Genomic DNA, 16,663 nt, shown 5'->3' on the forward strand with positions numbered 1-16,663 from the left:
TTTTTTTCCACCTCAGGTAAAGTGTGTGAGTGTGTGTGTGTGTGTGTTGCATAAATAGGGACTCGGAAAAGGATGCAAGTTTGTTATGATTAGAACAGCAGAATGCTGTTATTTTCAACTATATTAAAAGCATTTGTCTGAAAGTTAATCGTAAGACTCTCTCCACAAAAAAAAAAAAAAAAACTCTGAATTCAGTAGATATTGTTTCTCTTCATTGTCACACAGATTTATAATTTTGAAATTCCTTAAGATTTTTCCCAGAGAGTTTCCACAAACAACAAACACATCTTTTACTTTAAAAAAAAAAAAAAAAAGAATATATGGGACTTCCTTGGTGATCAGTGGTTAAGACTCTGCACGTCCACTGCAGGGGGCGGGGGTTCCCTCCCTGGCTGCAGAGCTCAGATCCCACATACCACCTGGTGTGACCAATAAATAAATGAGGAGTAAACACTACAGTTTCTGTCACACGTACCCTGCCTGGTTTATGTGACCCTCCAGGAACTTGGAGCCGGTTGAGCTCACCCTGTGGGCTGACAAGTGTAGTTCCAACAGCCTAAGGCAGAACCCCACTCAGTGACCTGGGATCCAGCACTGAACTCTATAGCTTGGGAGACTCACCATTAGCAGTTGAATCTCCCCATTTGCTGGGACATCCCTAGAGGCATCAGGGCTCCCCTCGGACACAGAAGTCCCGATGTCAGTCACTCACCGGAGCCAGCCTCCACCCGTGATATCTAAATATTCCTTGTGACAAACCTGTAACACTTCATCTCTCCAAACTGTTTCCTTTGCTGAATTTCCTTGACAGGTTCCCCTGACCCTACCTTCTCACATCTCTAGATGGCCTGATCTCTGTCCCCCTTGATCAAGACGTAGAGCCATTTGAAAAAAATCCTCTGGTGCTCCTTTCTTAGCTTCAGACAATCTCTGATCACTTTTCTGTTTCTATAATTTTGCCTTTTTCAGAATGTCATCTAAAGAAAATCATTTGTATGTAGCCTTTGGCTTCTTCCACTTAGGAAAATGTGCTTGAGAGTCATCTATAAAGTTGAGTGGTGGGGGCTTCCCTAGTGGCTCAGTGGTAAAGAATTTGCCTACTAAAGCAGGAGACACAGGTTCGATCCCTGATCCAGGAAGATCTCATGGGCTGCAGAGCAACTAAGCTTCTGTGCCACAACTATTAAACCTGTGTTCTAGAGCCTGGGAGTCACAGCTACAGACCCCCTGTGGCACAACTACTGAAGCCTGCGAGCCCTAGAGCCTGTGCATGGCAACAAGAGAGGCCACCTCAATGAGAAGTCCCCGCTCGCCATGCTAGAGGAAAAGTCAGCACAGCAACAAAGACCCAGCACAGCAATAAATAAATTTTAAAATTATTTTTTTTAAACGCTGCATGTAGAAGGAACATTAGCCTGAAACAACTTCACTTAAGCTAGTTTTCAAGGCTTAATAGAGGTGACCTAAAAGAATTAATTAAAAAAAAAAGAGGTGAAATAGCATTACCAATTTTTGATTATTCCAAGGAGAAATGCCTAAAAATTGCAAGTGCAGATGATTTTATAGTAGCTACTTAGATTATAGAGTATGAGTTGGGAGTAGGAAAGTCTGTTCTACTACCACTAAAAATCACCTAAATGCAAGATAAAATACAAGCACATCCATTCAAATGTGTACCCATAGCTGAACCAAGAAGACATTACGTGAAATCTCCAGGGGCCAAGAATGGAAAACACAGAGTGATAAGTAAGTGCTACAGTTGGAGCTGCCCTGGAGGTGTTCCTAAAACAGGAACATGGAGCGATCTGGGGGTCAGGAAACAAGACTTTGGGCCTGAGAAAGTTGGAAGGGTATAGGAGTTGAGATTCCCCACAGAGAGTCAAGGCCTTCAAAGCACTTCAGTCAGTAATGGGCTAGCTTAAAAAAAAAAAAAAAATCTACTTCGAGCAAAGAGAGACTGCAAGGACTGTTGTTTGTGTTGGCCATGGCCCTGACTAGGGATGAAAAAGACTCCCCTGAGAATTCTACACATTTAGGTTTGAGTTTATATAACTCACTTGGTCTTGCAAGCCAGCAGAAAGAACTTGGAGTTCGTAGATGTTGAGAGAGCTCCAGGGCTCCTGGCAGAAGCGTAAGAAAATCCATATAAAAAACATATTCTCAACCCAGACACCTCAGGAGCCCCACGGATTATCAAAGCCAAGCATGAGCCCCAAATCCAGAATTATAAAACATGAAAAAGTCATCGTGAGTGACGCTCAGTAGCAAAAACAACAAAACTGGACTCCTCCACCTCGCCCAGAACTTCGGATATTAGAAATTATCATAGAACAAAACTGTATTTACAATATGCCTCTCTGTCCATGGGATTCTCCAGACAAGAATACTGGAGTGGGTTGCCATTCCCTTCTCCAGGGGATCGTCTCAATCCAGGGTTCGAACCTGGGTCTCCTGCACTGAAGGCGGTTCTTTACCATCTGAGCCACCATGGAAGCCCAAAAAAGTAAAAGATCACATTAAAAACTTGAACAGGAGACCATTTAAGTTGAAAATGCAAATTTGTCAGAGATTTAAAGAATTTGTAAGAACAAAATGACTAGGGAAAACAGCATATTAGATGGCCCTGATTAGAGTTAGTTGAGCTGGAAGATGGCTCTGAAGTCATTATCCAGAATGGAGAACAGAGGGACTAACAGATGGAAAATATGAAAGAATAACTGAAGACATGGAAAATTTAATAAGATGGCATTACATTGGTGTTATTAATACAAAATGAGGGAAGAGAAAATTGAACTAAGGCAGTATTCGAAAAGTAATGACTGAGATCTTCCTCCAGAATTGATGAAAGACATGCAACCTCAAATTCAGGAAACACTGTGAATACCAAGCAGGTTAAATCAAAAGAAGCCCATACATCACACCTACAGAACTCTGAGCATGAAGAGAAGAGCTAACAGGCATCAAGAGAAGCCTGTTTAATGGTATCTTCTGAGTTAAGGGAAAATGCTTTAAACCTAGAATTATATCACTGGGCAACCATTATCCTGTATGAAAACAAAACAGAGAATTTGCCACCAACGTCCGAGGTTAAAGCATCTGCCCGCGATGCAGGAGACCTGGGTTCAATCCCTGGGTTGGGAAGATTCCCTGGAGAAGGAAATGGCAACCCACTCCAGTATTCTCGCCTGGAGAATCCCATGGGCGGAGGAGCCTGGTGGGCTATAGTCCACGGGGTCGCAAAGAGTTGGACACAACTGAGCGACTTCACTTCTTTATAGTACTTCTAAAGTTTGTATTTCAGATACAAAAAAGTTATCTGGAAAGGAATGCCTAAAACGTGCAAGGAAAGCTGATTAAATAAATGATAAACACAGGTAAACTTTAATAATAATAAAGAAAACAGTGTTTAATGTGTGTCCTTGTGTAGAAAGCAGAAAAAAATATTAGACAGTATAACATGAAAGAGGGGACCAGTGTCATCAATATTCAAGTGTTTCTATTTTTTGTTGTTGTTGTTTGGCAGGAGGGTAGAGAGAAGGTGTCATTTTGAACTTCAAGTATTTAGAAAGTTAAGGAGCCCCACACACTTGGAGAACTAAGGGTGGAGGTATATAGTGTGGAAGCTTTTATGATGCACTTGATGGTATTAAAAACACTAAGCCAGCTTACCCTAAAGAGAACTCCGCTGGCTGTAGATTGGGCCATCCTGTGATGTTCTTGGTTACATATTTATTTTCCAGAGTGCAGTGGAGATTCTTGCTAGGAGCACAGCATGACCTCTAAACAGACAAGTGAAGTATAGAAATTCATTACTGTGTCACCAAGAAGATCCATCAGAGGGCTTAACTAGGACCCAGGAGGATTGACTTAAAAACCAGGAGAGCAGGTTACAAGAGCTCTGGCCTAAGAAAGAGAAAAGCAAATACTGTGTATTAACACACATATATGGAATCTAGACACCACTGTGCTGATGAATCCATTTGCAGGGCAGGAACAGAGACACTGACTCAGGGAGCGGACTTGTCACAGCGGCGCCAAGATGGGGTGGGACGAATTGAGAGAGCATGTCCCACCCTCTCCTCCCCCGCTGTGACCACCAGTCCGTTCTCATGTCAGTGTCTGTATTCCTGCCCTGCCAGTGCAGGTAGACATAAGAGACACAGGTTTGATCCCTGAGTCGGGAAGCTCCCCTGGAGGAGGGCATGGCAACCCACTCCAGGATTCTTGCCTGGAGAATCCCATGGACAGAGGAGACTAGCTGGCTGTGGTCTGTAGGGTTGCAAAGAGTCGGACACAGCTGAAGCGACTTAGCACGCACATATATATACAGCTAGTGCAAAGTTGCTGTACAGCACAGGGAACTCAGCCTGGTGCTCTGGGATGACCTAGCGGGGCGGGATGCGGTGGGGGGTTCAAGAGGGAGGAGACATACGTATACCTATGGCTGATTCCTGTTGATGTAAGGCGGAAACCAACACAACACTGTAAAGCAAGTATCCTCCAATTATAAATATATAAATTGTTTTAAAATTTAAAAAAAAAAGAGTTCTGACATAGGTGAGCTAAACTTGGGGAGCTTCCTTTCTGTTGCCTCATTACTGGATTATGGATTTGCTAGGGCTTGCCAGGAAGATCATTTCACTTCCCATTACTCCCAGCATCATACGCAAAACGCTGAGAATTTCAAATTTAGTGTATTGAAGTAGACGTTCATTTCCTTACACCATCCTTTGCATCACTTCTGTGATGAAAATTTTTATTTTCATATAATCCCATTGAGTATTTTTTTAACCTAAATTAACGTGGCTCAAATGAAGAGACCACCTCTTGTGAAGTCATACACAGAACAGTCTAACTAGTGTGACTTTAACAAATGCATCAGTTCAGTTCAGTTCAGTCGCTCAGTCGTGTCCGACTCTCTGCAACCCCATGAACCACAGCACGCCAGGCCTCCCTGTCCATCACCAACTCCCGGAGTTTACCCAAACTCATGTCCATCGAGTCGGTGATGCCATCCAGCCATCTCATCCTCTGTCGTCCCCTTCTCCTCCTGTCCCCAATCCTTCCTAGCATCAGGGTCTTTTCCAGTGAGTCAACTCTTCGCATGAGGTGGCCAAAGTACTGGAGTTTCAGCTTTAGCATCATTCCTTCCGATGAACACCTGGGACTGATCTCCTTTAGGATGGACTGGTTGGATCTCCTTGCAGTCCAAGGGCCTCTCAAGAGTCTTATCCAACACCACAGTTCAAAAGCATCAATTCTTCGGCGCTCAGCTTTCTTCACAGTCCAACTCTCACATCTGTACCTGACTACTGGAAAAACTATAGCATTGACTAGACGGACCTTTGTTGGCAAAGTAGTGTCTTTGCTTTTTAATATGCTATCTAGGTTGGTCATAACTTTCCTTCCAAGGAGTAGGCATCTTTGAATTTCTTGGCTGCAATCAACATCTGCAGTGATTTTGGAACCCAAAAAAATAAAGTCTGACACTGTTTCCACTGTTTCCGCATCTATTTCCCATGAAGTGATGGGACCAGATGCCATGATCTTCGTTTTCTGAATGTTGAGCTTTAAGCCAACTTTTTCACTCTCCTCTTTCACTTTCATCAAGAGGCTTTTTAGTTCTTCCTCACTTTCTGCCATAAGGGTGGTGTCATCTGCATATCTGAGGTTATTGATATTTCTCCCGGCAGTCTTGATTCCAGCTTGTGTTTCTTCCAGTCCAGCGTTTCTCATGATGTACTCTGCATAGAAGTTAAATAAGCAGGGTGACAATATACAGCCTTGACGTACTCCTTTTCCTATTTGGAACCAGTCTGTTGTTCCATGTGCAGTTCTAACTGTTGCTTCCTGACCTGCATACAGGTTTCTCAAGAGGCAGGTCAGGTAGTCTGGTATTTCCATCTCTTTCAATGCGTAGAGGAACAAACGCATAGAGGAACTTAAAAGGTGTGGTGTTAGCACACAGTAAGAATATGTGAAGCAGCTTACAATACTGCTCTTGTAGAGAAAAGTCATCAGGTTTTTGGTTGGCTGAAGAATGGTGATGCACTGCCATCTAGCTGGACTGTGGATGACTTATTATGTCTTCTAAAATGAAGTTTCCTGGGACTTTCTGGCAGTCCAGTGGTTAAGACTCTGTGCTTCCAATGCAGGGTGCAAGGGTTCAGTCCTCGGTCAGGGAAATAAGATCCCACACGCTGTGCGGTGTGGCCAAAAAGAAGGAAGTTTCCTAAAGAATTATCAGCGTGTTACAGGTCTGGGCAGAACTCTAATGTTTGTTGTCTTAGCATAAATTGAAAGTGTATTAGCTGCTCAGTCATGTCCGACTCTTTGCAGCTCCATGGACTGTAGCCCACCAGGTCCTCTGTCCATGGGACTTCCAAGACAAGAATATTGGAGTGGGTTGCCATGCCCTCCTCCAGCGGATCTTCCCGATCCAGGCATCAAACCCAGCTCTCCCACATTGCAGGCAGATTCTTTACTGTCTGAGCCACCAGGGAAGCCCCATTAATTGAAAGCAGAGTGAAATATGAAGATGCAGTACAATTTCTGAAAAAAAGTGGAACCAAGATTTTTTAAAACAAGCACCTTTTGTATATGGGGAAGCATTGTTCTAAAATCCAGCTGCACTTCATGGATACTAGCAGTCTTAGACCCCACTGTTGTAGTCAGTAAGGCTAGACTCTTCTATGTCTTAGTTTCCTTGGAAGTGGAACTTTGGACTGGATGCAATTTATTGTATGTGTTAGCCAACATATAGGTGTGGTGAATGATAAGTCTAATGAAGCTTTCATACGAGCGCTGATAAGCATTTTTATCAGGCCTCAAGCTTAGCAGAATTGCAGCCTCTGTGTTTGGATTACAGTCAACCTGTTTGGAAACTTAGCAAAAAAATATTGCTGTTCAGCATTTAAAGCATGCTTATCATTTTGATCAATTGACCTTCCCGAAACCATGCAGTATTGGGTTATAAGTCTTCAAATCTATTCCCATTCCAGAATCTTATCAATACATAAGAATTTTAGAGAGACTAGGTGCTGAAATATCCAGCACGATACTTGTATGTTTTTAATATTGTGCAGAATTAAAATCCCAGAAACTGTCCTCCGTGGTTTATCCCTTCGGTCATTTCAGACATTGATAGGAGGGCCTGTATGGCTACTTGCCTGCTCTTTTATGTCTGTATCTGCCATATTTAAAACAGTATACATAAGATTTGTATAACCACAGATTTTGTTGGCCTTTGATCAAATTTTATGTTGATTTTTTAATTTGTTGTTGTTGTCCAGTTGCTAAGTCCTGTCTGACTCAGCGACCCCATGCCAGGAGCATGCCAGGCTCCCCCGTCCTTTACTAAATCCAGGAGTGTGCCCAGATTCATGTCCTTTGAGTCCGTAATGCTGTCTAACCATCTCATCTTCTGTCTGCCCCCTTCTTTTGCCTTCAATCTTTCCCATCATCAGGGTTTTAATGTCTTTCTATAAATTTCATTTCATGTGGTTATGAAAAGCTCCATTTTTAAAATCACAAATCTCTGGTTGTAAAGTTCACGTAAAGTCCACATTGTACAGAAGTACATATTTTAATGTCTCTAGACAAAAATGTCTTAAAATTAATTTAATGTTTACACTTCGAGGTGCAACTTAAAAGAGGCCTGAAAACAGACTGGGAGTGAGCTGTTAAGTATTTTTGGCAAAACACTGTGTGTGTCTCATGTAGAACATATAGAATATGCCCATTAGTTTAGCCAATATTTTTTTAAAGGTAGACATGATCCGTTGTTTTAGCTAAAATAATTCTAAATCAAAATTTCTGAAAATCCTTTAATTTTTTCCAGTATTTATTGGAAATTGTTCACCTACAGTTGTTGCTAGAGAGTGTAAATTTTTTTGCTTCTTTCTGTCTTTCTTACAAAAGGAGAAATTTGTTTCTGTTGACAAATTGAGCAGACGTCTAACATTTTATATTCCTGTTGAGGTGTATAACTTAATATTTGTACACTTGATATTTTGTCTGATTATGTAATTGGTGAAATGGTGCTATATATGGGTGTTAGTTCAATCATATATATACTCTCTGGGTTGTATGATTATAGTTCTCTGGAAAAATACTTTGTCGCAATACAAATTATGAAACTTACTGCTCGACTCTAAACATTGAAATAAATATATTGAAATGAAAAAAGTAAAGGAAAGAGTAACAAGTAAACCCATGGAAATGGAATGTATAACTTCTAAAATAGAAGATGGAAAATGTTGAATTTTAAAACTCAATCCAAAAAAGATAGGGAAAGAGGGAAAAGATAAAAGCAGGACAAAATAGGATGCAAGATTAAAATGGTAGCAGTAATTCCAAATATATCAGTAAAGTAATCATGACATATAAATGGACTAAATTTTCTCCTTAGAAGACAGGGATTATGAAATGTTTATGAGAGACACCTTAAAATTACTGATGTGAAATAAAAGAGGATGACAAAAGGTATACCAGGCAAATACTAAACAAACAAAAAAGCTGAGGTCATTACATTAATGAGAAAAAAAGAATGTTAGTTCAGAAAATTTTATTAAAGATAAACAAGGTCATCATAGAAGGATTAAAAACTGAATATACCAGGAAGAGATAACAGTGCTAGAGAGCTAAGCTTTTAATTACCTAACTTTACCATATATAAAACAAAATTTGGCTCCCATCACAGTGGGTGACCGAAAACAACCACAGTCATTCTAACATCCTGATAAAGTTAACTAAGTGCTTGGGATAAAACTTCCAAATAAGACATCCCAGAAGTATCATATCTCAAACTATTTAAATGGACTCAAAAAGAGGTTCTGGTAATGATGAAGACTGTGAGGTGGCAAGTCCGTGTGGAGAGCTGGAGTGGACATGGTCATTTGTTTGTTTCTGGCTGTGCTGGGTCAGGCTTTTCTCTAGCTGCAGCAAGCAGGGGCGGCTCACAGTTGGGGGCCTGGGCCTTTCATTGCGGTGGCGTCTCCTGTGCAGAGCACCCACTCCTGGGCACATGGCTTTCAGTAGCTGTGGCTCGTGGGCTCCGTAGTTGCAGCTTCTGGGCTCTAGGGCAGTCTCGGGAGTTGTGGCACACCGGCTGAGCTGCTCTGTGGCATGTGAAGTCTTCCTGGTCCAGGGATCCAACCCATGTCTCCTGCGTTGGCAGGAGGATTCTTTACCACTGAGACACCATGCAAGCCCAAAATGTGGTTCCTGAAATACAAGATAGCAAACTCTCCAAATTAAAATTTTATATGATAATTCAAATGTTTGTGCATAAACTGAATAGCACAAATAAGCATTTTATTGTTTTATTGACTTTATTAACAAGTTTGGTCTATTTGGAGAAAGGGAAATGTCTTCTTGATTAATTCCCTATATTCAGATGTGTATACATTAAATCTAGATATTTATCATAAATATTATCAATTTATCATGCTTAAATATTATTTATGCATTTACATTAAATCTAGATACTTACCATTCTTCAAAATAGTGAAACCACACTGCAAGGATGATTCATGGCCTGTTGAAGCTGGAAGGACTGCAGATGTAATGTAGTTCATCTCTCTTGTAACAGAGTCAGGCCTAAAACTCATATCTACTCTCAGTCTGGCTCTGATGTTGTGTTTTATCAAAACTGTATAAAATTGATACCAATATGTTATTCACCGTGATTACACATAAACTATACATTCAATATAATTGAAGTTTTTACCATGAAGTCTACCTATCTCAAAGTTTGCATTTGATGTTTAGCAAGATGTTAATGAAAATTTTTTACTAGCGAAATAGTCTTAGTAAGAGGAAAGAATGACTTGGATGGTCCTGGACCCTATTAAAAGAAAGAGAAAAAGCACAGAGAATTTTAAGAACACCTCCTTTTCCTTTAGACAGGTTTCTCTTTGCCAGGTAGAAATTTAAAACCAATACGCTGATCAGTTTTTTAAAAACATCCCTTGCAGTAGCCAAACACTGAACCCCCATCAGTGAGACCTGTACCTACAAAGATTTAGAAAGAAGGTCTCTTAGACTGGATCTTTGGATACTGTAATATTTTTCTTTGCTCTCCTCCTTTTCTCTTTCTCTTCCCAAATTCATGAGCTATTTTCCTCTTCCTCACCCCTAACCCATCCTCCCCTCACACACACCATTAATAATTTTAAATCAGCCCTTAAGAGATGCTTGAGGAGGGGGAGGGAGAGAATTTTTGATCATTGAGGAAAAATGTTTATTGGTTAATTGAATTTTTTGTAGTGTCAGGGCTTTTGAAAGAATACCCACTAGCAGATGCAGCTTTTCTTCACATTCTTTTGGCTGTCTCAGAGCCACTGACTTAACTGCATCTTACTGCACAAACTCTGGAATCTGTGGGTAAAAGCCTTTTGAAACTTTCTGAGAGTTTTGGTACATACAAACCACTTTAGAGTCAACTGTTTCTAGATGGATTGGAATCCTTTCAACCTGCTAATTGGGCAACTTATTACCTTCTCTGACTTTCACTTAGCTCCCCCTGATGTTAAGATGGAAACAGAGTTATCTTGCCAAATAGTAAATATGAGAGTTTGTGAAAAGTGCGTAAGAATGTGCTTGACACATGTTCAACTACTCGTAAGTAGTAGTCACTCTTAGGAAGAGTTTAACCATCATCTTTAGGTTAACTCTCTGGGTTTGATTGCTCTTAGAGGTGAAAAAGAGATTCCATGAAAAACAAGACTGGGCTAGACAGTGTGGTCTGCTACTCATTTGAAAGTTGTACCACATGGAAAATTTTACTCTTCTGTTTTTTTGGTAATCTTGAAACATATTTTCTATCTACTGTTGTATTAAAGGTCAACTTGAATTGATTCAGTCCCATATGGTTTAAGCTCATCCCCTTTGTTAACCTGCACATTAATATTACAATTGTTAATATTTGAAAGGGCATTTATGCCAATAATTTTTCATTCAATGTAAGAAAATGTAAATTCTTCAAGGAAAAGTAACTTTAGTAACTAGAGAATTTAATAGAAGATTTATTTTAATTCTCCTGCTTATTTTATATTAATTTCCTTGTAAATATATCCAGATGTGTATGCAGTACATATACTCTCTGAGCAAATTCTGGCTACTATTTGATAAATTATGTTCTGAAATTTTCTACCTTGGGACCTAATTCTATATTGAAAACATCAACCCTTGGCTCATATAGAAATATGTTAGATCAATGAGGATACTAAGAGTGAAACCTGGTTTAGAGTAACAGATACTTCAAGAACTACTGTGAAGGCTGCTTCTTTTTACTTTCAAAGGCCAATTTAACTTGTTTTCTTGTCCGGGAATAAATAGGCCCAGAAAAATTAGGTAAGCCTAATGTCTCAATCTTAAAGGAAATCAACCCTGAATATTCATTGGAAGGACTGATGCTAAAGCTGAAATTCCAATACTTTGGCGACCTGATGCCAAGAGTTGACTCACTGGAAAAGACCCTCATGCTGGGAAAGATTGAGGGCAGGAGGAGAAGCAGAAGACAGAGGATGAGATGGTTGCATGGCATCTCTGACTCAATGGACATAAGTTTGAGCAAACTCCAGGAGATAGTGAAGAACAGGGAAGCCTGGTGTGCTGCAGTCCATGGGGTCCAAAGAGTCAGACACGACTTAGCAACTAAACTACAGCATGTCTTACTTGAACTTTCTATTTGTTCTGATTTCTCCCTTTTTTGCTTGTGTTTTCAGGCTCAGCTATGTGAATCATGCAGAAGATCTGGCCTCCAAGCTCCTCCAGTGTTCCCCAAAGAACAGACTATCAGCTCAGGCTGCCTTGAGCCACGAGTATTTTAGTGACCTACCCCCACGGCTATGGGAACTGACTGATAGTGAGTATGACAAGTTTGAAACATCTAATTGAAGCCGGGGCATGATTTTAGCATCCATGTGTAACATACATGTAGAGGGGTTCACATGTTTGTGCTTCTGTAATATTATGTGTGTTTATGTTAATATATGCATTACATGTATATGTACGTAACATGTGTATGTGTATACAAAGAGAGAGAGATGGAATGGGGGAAGGGAGGTAGTGTGCATATATATTTAGTAGAATCCTGCCATTCAGTTGTGAGCTTACCAGACACAGGAAGAAAATAGATTCCTTATTTTGCTATCTCTGCTCTGCAGTCAGCAGCTGCATGTCTTTGTATTTGATTATGTGTGTGTCCAAAAAAATGATCTGAGCAGTCATAAAGGAGAAGGAAAATATGATTTACATATTTAGTACTTTATGCATACAGTACTTTTTAACTGGCTGCAGAACATGGAGTAGAAATGATTCATTTCTGTTTGATTCTCAGAGACTATCTTGGTTGTAACAATAACCTTAAAAAGGGCTGCTATGTAGTGAGCTGATGAACAGAGTTGGCAATTGGCTAATACACTGAATTGACATGTAAGAACTGAAGACATGTAATTCATTTTAACTACAAATGCTCTTGGTATTCATACAGAGTTCTTCTCTGGGTCTTTTAAAACAAAACACATTCCTGGGTGGGTTTTTGTTTTGTTTTTGCAAGTGTTCATATTTACACAGCCTTTTCCAATTACATTTTAAATATTTGGGGGAGGATTTATGACTGGGAGGATCTCATCTTTCTTCCAAAGTGTGAAACAAAATTCTTGTGAAATTTTGCAAAATACTGTTGCAGTAAGAACACTTTTGTTCAATGGTGATACATTCTTTCCAAATGCCAGTGAGAGATATTTCTTCTCATACTCTTTTCTTATTCCCTTAAAAATTCATATACTGCATGTATGGATGGATATCTATAATATCATTATTAATCCTTGAATATACATCACTTACCATGGACATCGGCCTCCCAGGTTGCACTGGTGGTAAAGAACCTGCCTGCCAGTGCAGAAGATGGAAGAGAGGCAGGTTCGATGATCCCTAAATTGGGAAGATCCCCTGGAGGAGGGCATGGCAACCCACTCCAGTATTCTTGCCTGGAGAATCCCATGGACAGCGGAGCCTGGTGGGGCTATGGTCCGTAGAGTCACAAAGAGTCAGACATGCCTGAAGCAACTTAGCATGCACACACGCACCATACATAAAAGTTATGTCTTTATTCTCTTAGACTTTAGACTTCCCCCATTGATAAGCACTGGAATCTCCTTGACAACAGTAACCTTTTATTTGGCAACTAAATCCCAGGTAACAACTCGAGGGTGTTCCTACCCTGAATCTTTTCTATCTCACAATGAATTCTAATTACCTTCTTTTTTTAACTCTAAAGTGATTCTAGATGTATTAACCCACTACTACCCTGTACTAATCTTCTTCAGTAGTTTATATATTCTGAGTCCATATTATCCGATATTCCCTACTTACTTTCCAATAGTCTACCCATTGATCATTACTACTGCTATCCCCATTAAAAAAAAAAAATTAAAGATGAAATCCCTGTAGAAAAATAATCAATTGGTGACACATCTTCCCATACTGAAAACAAACTAATGAGTTTCTGGCTCATCGAATTCGAACACATGATTTGTTTTCCCCTTTAGTATAACTTGTAACTTGATAGCAGTCCTCCTTGGTGACATCTCAATCCCATCTGACTTAATGATTGAGTTTAAGCCAGGATTTTGATGGTCTATGAATTCTGAATTCTGTAGTAGTACTTTTTTGTTAATATGGACTTATTACCCACTTGCCACTTAGTTTATCAGCCAGTGGTTAAATCCAGTTTCTATCAGTAAGTAAATGCCTCCACATTATCACTCGGCAGCAGGCTGCCAACGGAGACAGCCTTGTCCCCGTCATTAACAAGCACAATGTATGCAGAACACCAGAGGGGAATTAAAACCACAAAAAATACCTCAGGGTGGTATTTTTAATATGAGAATTTAATTTGTAATTTCACAGATTAAGAATTTTGGCTGCATTAATCCCTTTATCAGCTCACAGCAGGCTATTTGCAGAAGCATAACCATAAGGCGATATTCATTGGCAGAAACACGCCTTTGCATAACGTTAAACATCAGGGGCAGTGAAACCTTTTGAAGGGGGGAGAATAAAGATGAAAAATCATTATATTTTTCAAGCAAGATTCTGCTAAATGCCTCCGGTAACAATTTTGAGTTACAGAAATGCTATTTCTGTGTCTAGTAGATAATCATTATGAAGCATAAATCCAGTCGCAAGAAAGGACAATCCCAGTCTTAAATACCACAGTCATTTCCATCTCGAACAACGTGGTCGTCCTTGTAAACATGTTTACAAAACAAAGAATTTCTAGGCTCTGGAGACTTTGGGAACTAGTTTCTTTTTAGGTGAAATGACTGGTTTTGGTGACTGTTATCTAGGTTAATATTCTGCAGAATGTATTTAGAAGTTCTTGAAATTCTTAAAATTAAATTTTATGTTAATGTGGAGTCTTGTAAAAGTTCACCACCTGGCAAATGGCAGCAGCAGCAGCAGCGCCAGTATCCTCATATCTTCATATCCTCATACCCTCCTTTTCAAGGAGATTTGGAAAGAGGGCCATTTGAAAAGAAGTGTTGCAGAACCGATAAATGGGTTGTCTTAGCAACCAAGTCATGGTTAAGACTGACCAGCTTTAGGAACCTCACTTTAATACGTAATCTGCTCAGGCTGCAATAACAACATAATATAGACTGGGGCTTAAACAATAAACATTTATTTCTCACATTTCTGAAGGCTAAAAGTTCAAGATCAAGGTGTTTGCAAAATCAAGGTCCCTGATGAGACAGCGCCTCCCTTATCATCACATGGCAGAGAGAGAAAAACCGGGACATCTCTATCTCTTCCTTTTCTTATAAGCCACTAATCTCATGCTAAGGGCCACACTCTTACGACTGCATCTAACCCTAATTTCTATCCAAAGACCTCATCTCTAAAAGCTTATCACATTGGGACTCCAGGATTTGAATTTTGGAGGGATACAATTAAGTCCACAGCATCACATTCTTAAAGATAGGTCATGGCATTTTTTTTTTTTTTTAAAAGAAAAGAATGTCCACAAAGAGAAAACACTTATGCAAGCAAAAAGCAAACCCAGGTAAAGAGAAGAAGATTGTAACAAAAGTAAGTTCAAAGTGGGCTCCAGCCTTCTTGGCCTACTTTTAATGTAGCAGACCTTTTGAGATGAGTATCAAATGTTATTAGAACCTTGGTTACACAGAGCCCTGCAGTCATTCCCTGAATTCTTATAAAAATGAAGTTATATGCTGATGCCAGACTGTTATTTGCTTTGGAAGAACGTATAACAATATAATATCTTTATTGTGCTAGTCCTTAAAACCTCACCAGTTTACATAATACCAAAATTTAGAAGTAATATATTAGTGTGCCACTGAAGAAGGAATTATAAATTCATCAAGCGAGAATTATGGCACAGTTACCTGGGGATCTGACAGTTAAAGCTGGCTAATTCTAGGGGCACCCTGTCATTCTCCCTCTATCCCAAAACCCCAACAGCCTTGCCCCACTTCTTCACAAAGATTTAATTGCAGGGAAGTAAATCGAGGGCTGATTTAGAAGAAATTCATTACTTTCCCCAAATACACCACAGGGCATTCTCCTGTGTATACTATCAAGTTACATAAATTATTGAAGCTGAACTACCCTTGTCAAAGTAAATGAACAAAATACACTTCATAGCGCAGAGTCCTTGATTTTATTACATTCATTTGCTAATTCACAAAGCTCAGATCTACAGTAAAAGAAGGCCAACAAATTGGTGCAGTGTGAGGAGCGCTGAACTGGGAATCAGACCGCCTGGACTCTAGCTTTATAGCATCAACTCCACTATTAACTAGCCAGGCAACTTTGGACAAGTGCCCTAGTCTCTGTGGGTTTCCGGCTTCTCATTTAGAGACACAGTGAGCCCTGAGGACCTTTCCAGCTCTTCTGTTGGTAGGGTTTCTGACCTATTCCTACATATGTCCTATATATTATCCTAAAACAACATCATGCCTTGAATGGATCTACATGCCATCTTTTTAAAAATAAAACTCACCCTGTTGAAATATATTCGCTGCTCCAGTTCCTAGACTTCCATTTTCTCTTAAATCCTTTTGTGCCAAACTTTTGCACCCAAGATGCCACAGCTGTCGGTTTCAGGCTCTATCCATGGATCTTTGGCCCTCATCTTGACCCATCAGCATAATTCACAATTGACCACCATCTCCTGCTGGTAATATTTCCTTCACTTGGTTTCCAGGACAGGACATTTTCCTTTCACTCAGCTAAACATTTCTTTTCATACTCCTTTGCAGATTTCTCATCTGCCAAACCTCTCACTCTTAGAATGCCCTGGGGCTTAATCCTCAGATCTTCCCATCTGCATACACTCCCAAGAGCCCAGATGATTTTATTTAATCTCATGATTTAGATATCATCTGTGTATACTGACAGCTTCCAAATTTCAATCTCCAAGCCCATCTTCCTTGATTCCAGACTTGCATATCCAGCTCCTACTTAACATCTCCATTTGGATGTCTAGTAGGCATCTCCAGCTTCATATTACCAAAACTGAACTCCTTATCTTTTCCCCCAGACTTGCTCATTTTGTAGTCTTTATCTTGTTCATAAATGGCAATGTCATTCTTCCAGTTGTTCGAAGTTACCCTGGATTCTTCTTTTGTTA

General features: G+C 39.9%; 1 protein-coding gene across 12 annotated transcripts in view; it reads left to right on the plus strand.

The window, feature by feature from the left end:
- CDK14 (cyclin dependent kinase 14) overlaps nt 1–16,663 on the plus strand; it is a 678,396-nt gene that overhangs the window by 556,340 nt on the left and 105,393 nt on the right. For all 12 annotated transcript variants that reach the window (XM_059885775.1, XM_059885772.1, NM_001206776.3 and 9 more), the window contains one exon: nt 11,730–11,869. In XM_059885775.1, coding sequence (XP_059741758.1) covers nt 11,730–11,869 — 140 coding nt within the window. The remainder of the gene's footprint in view (nt 1–11,729; nt 11,870–16,663) is intronic.

Source organism: Bos taurus, chromosome 4, assembly GCF_002263795.3.
Source record: "Bos taurus isolate L1 Dominette 01449 registration number 42190680 breed Hereford chromosome 4, ARS-UCD2.0, whole genome shotgun sequence".
NCBI classification, from domain to species: domain Eukaryota; kingdom Metazoa; phylum Chordata; class Mammalia; order Artiodactyla; family Bovidae; genus Bos; species Bos taurus.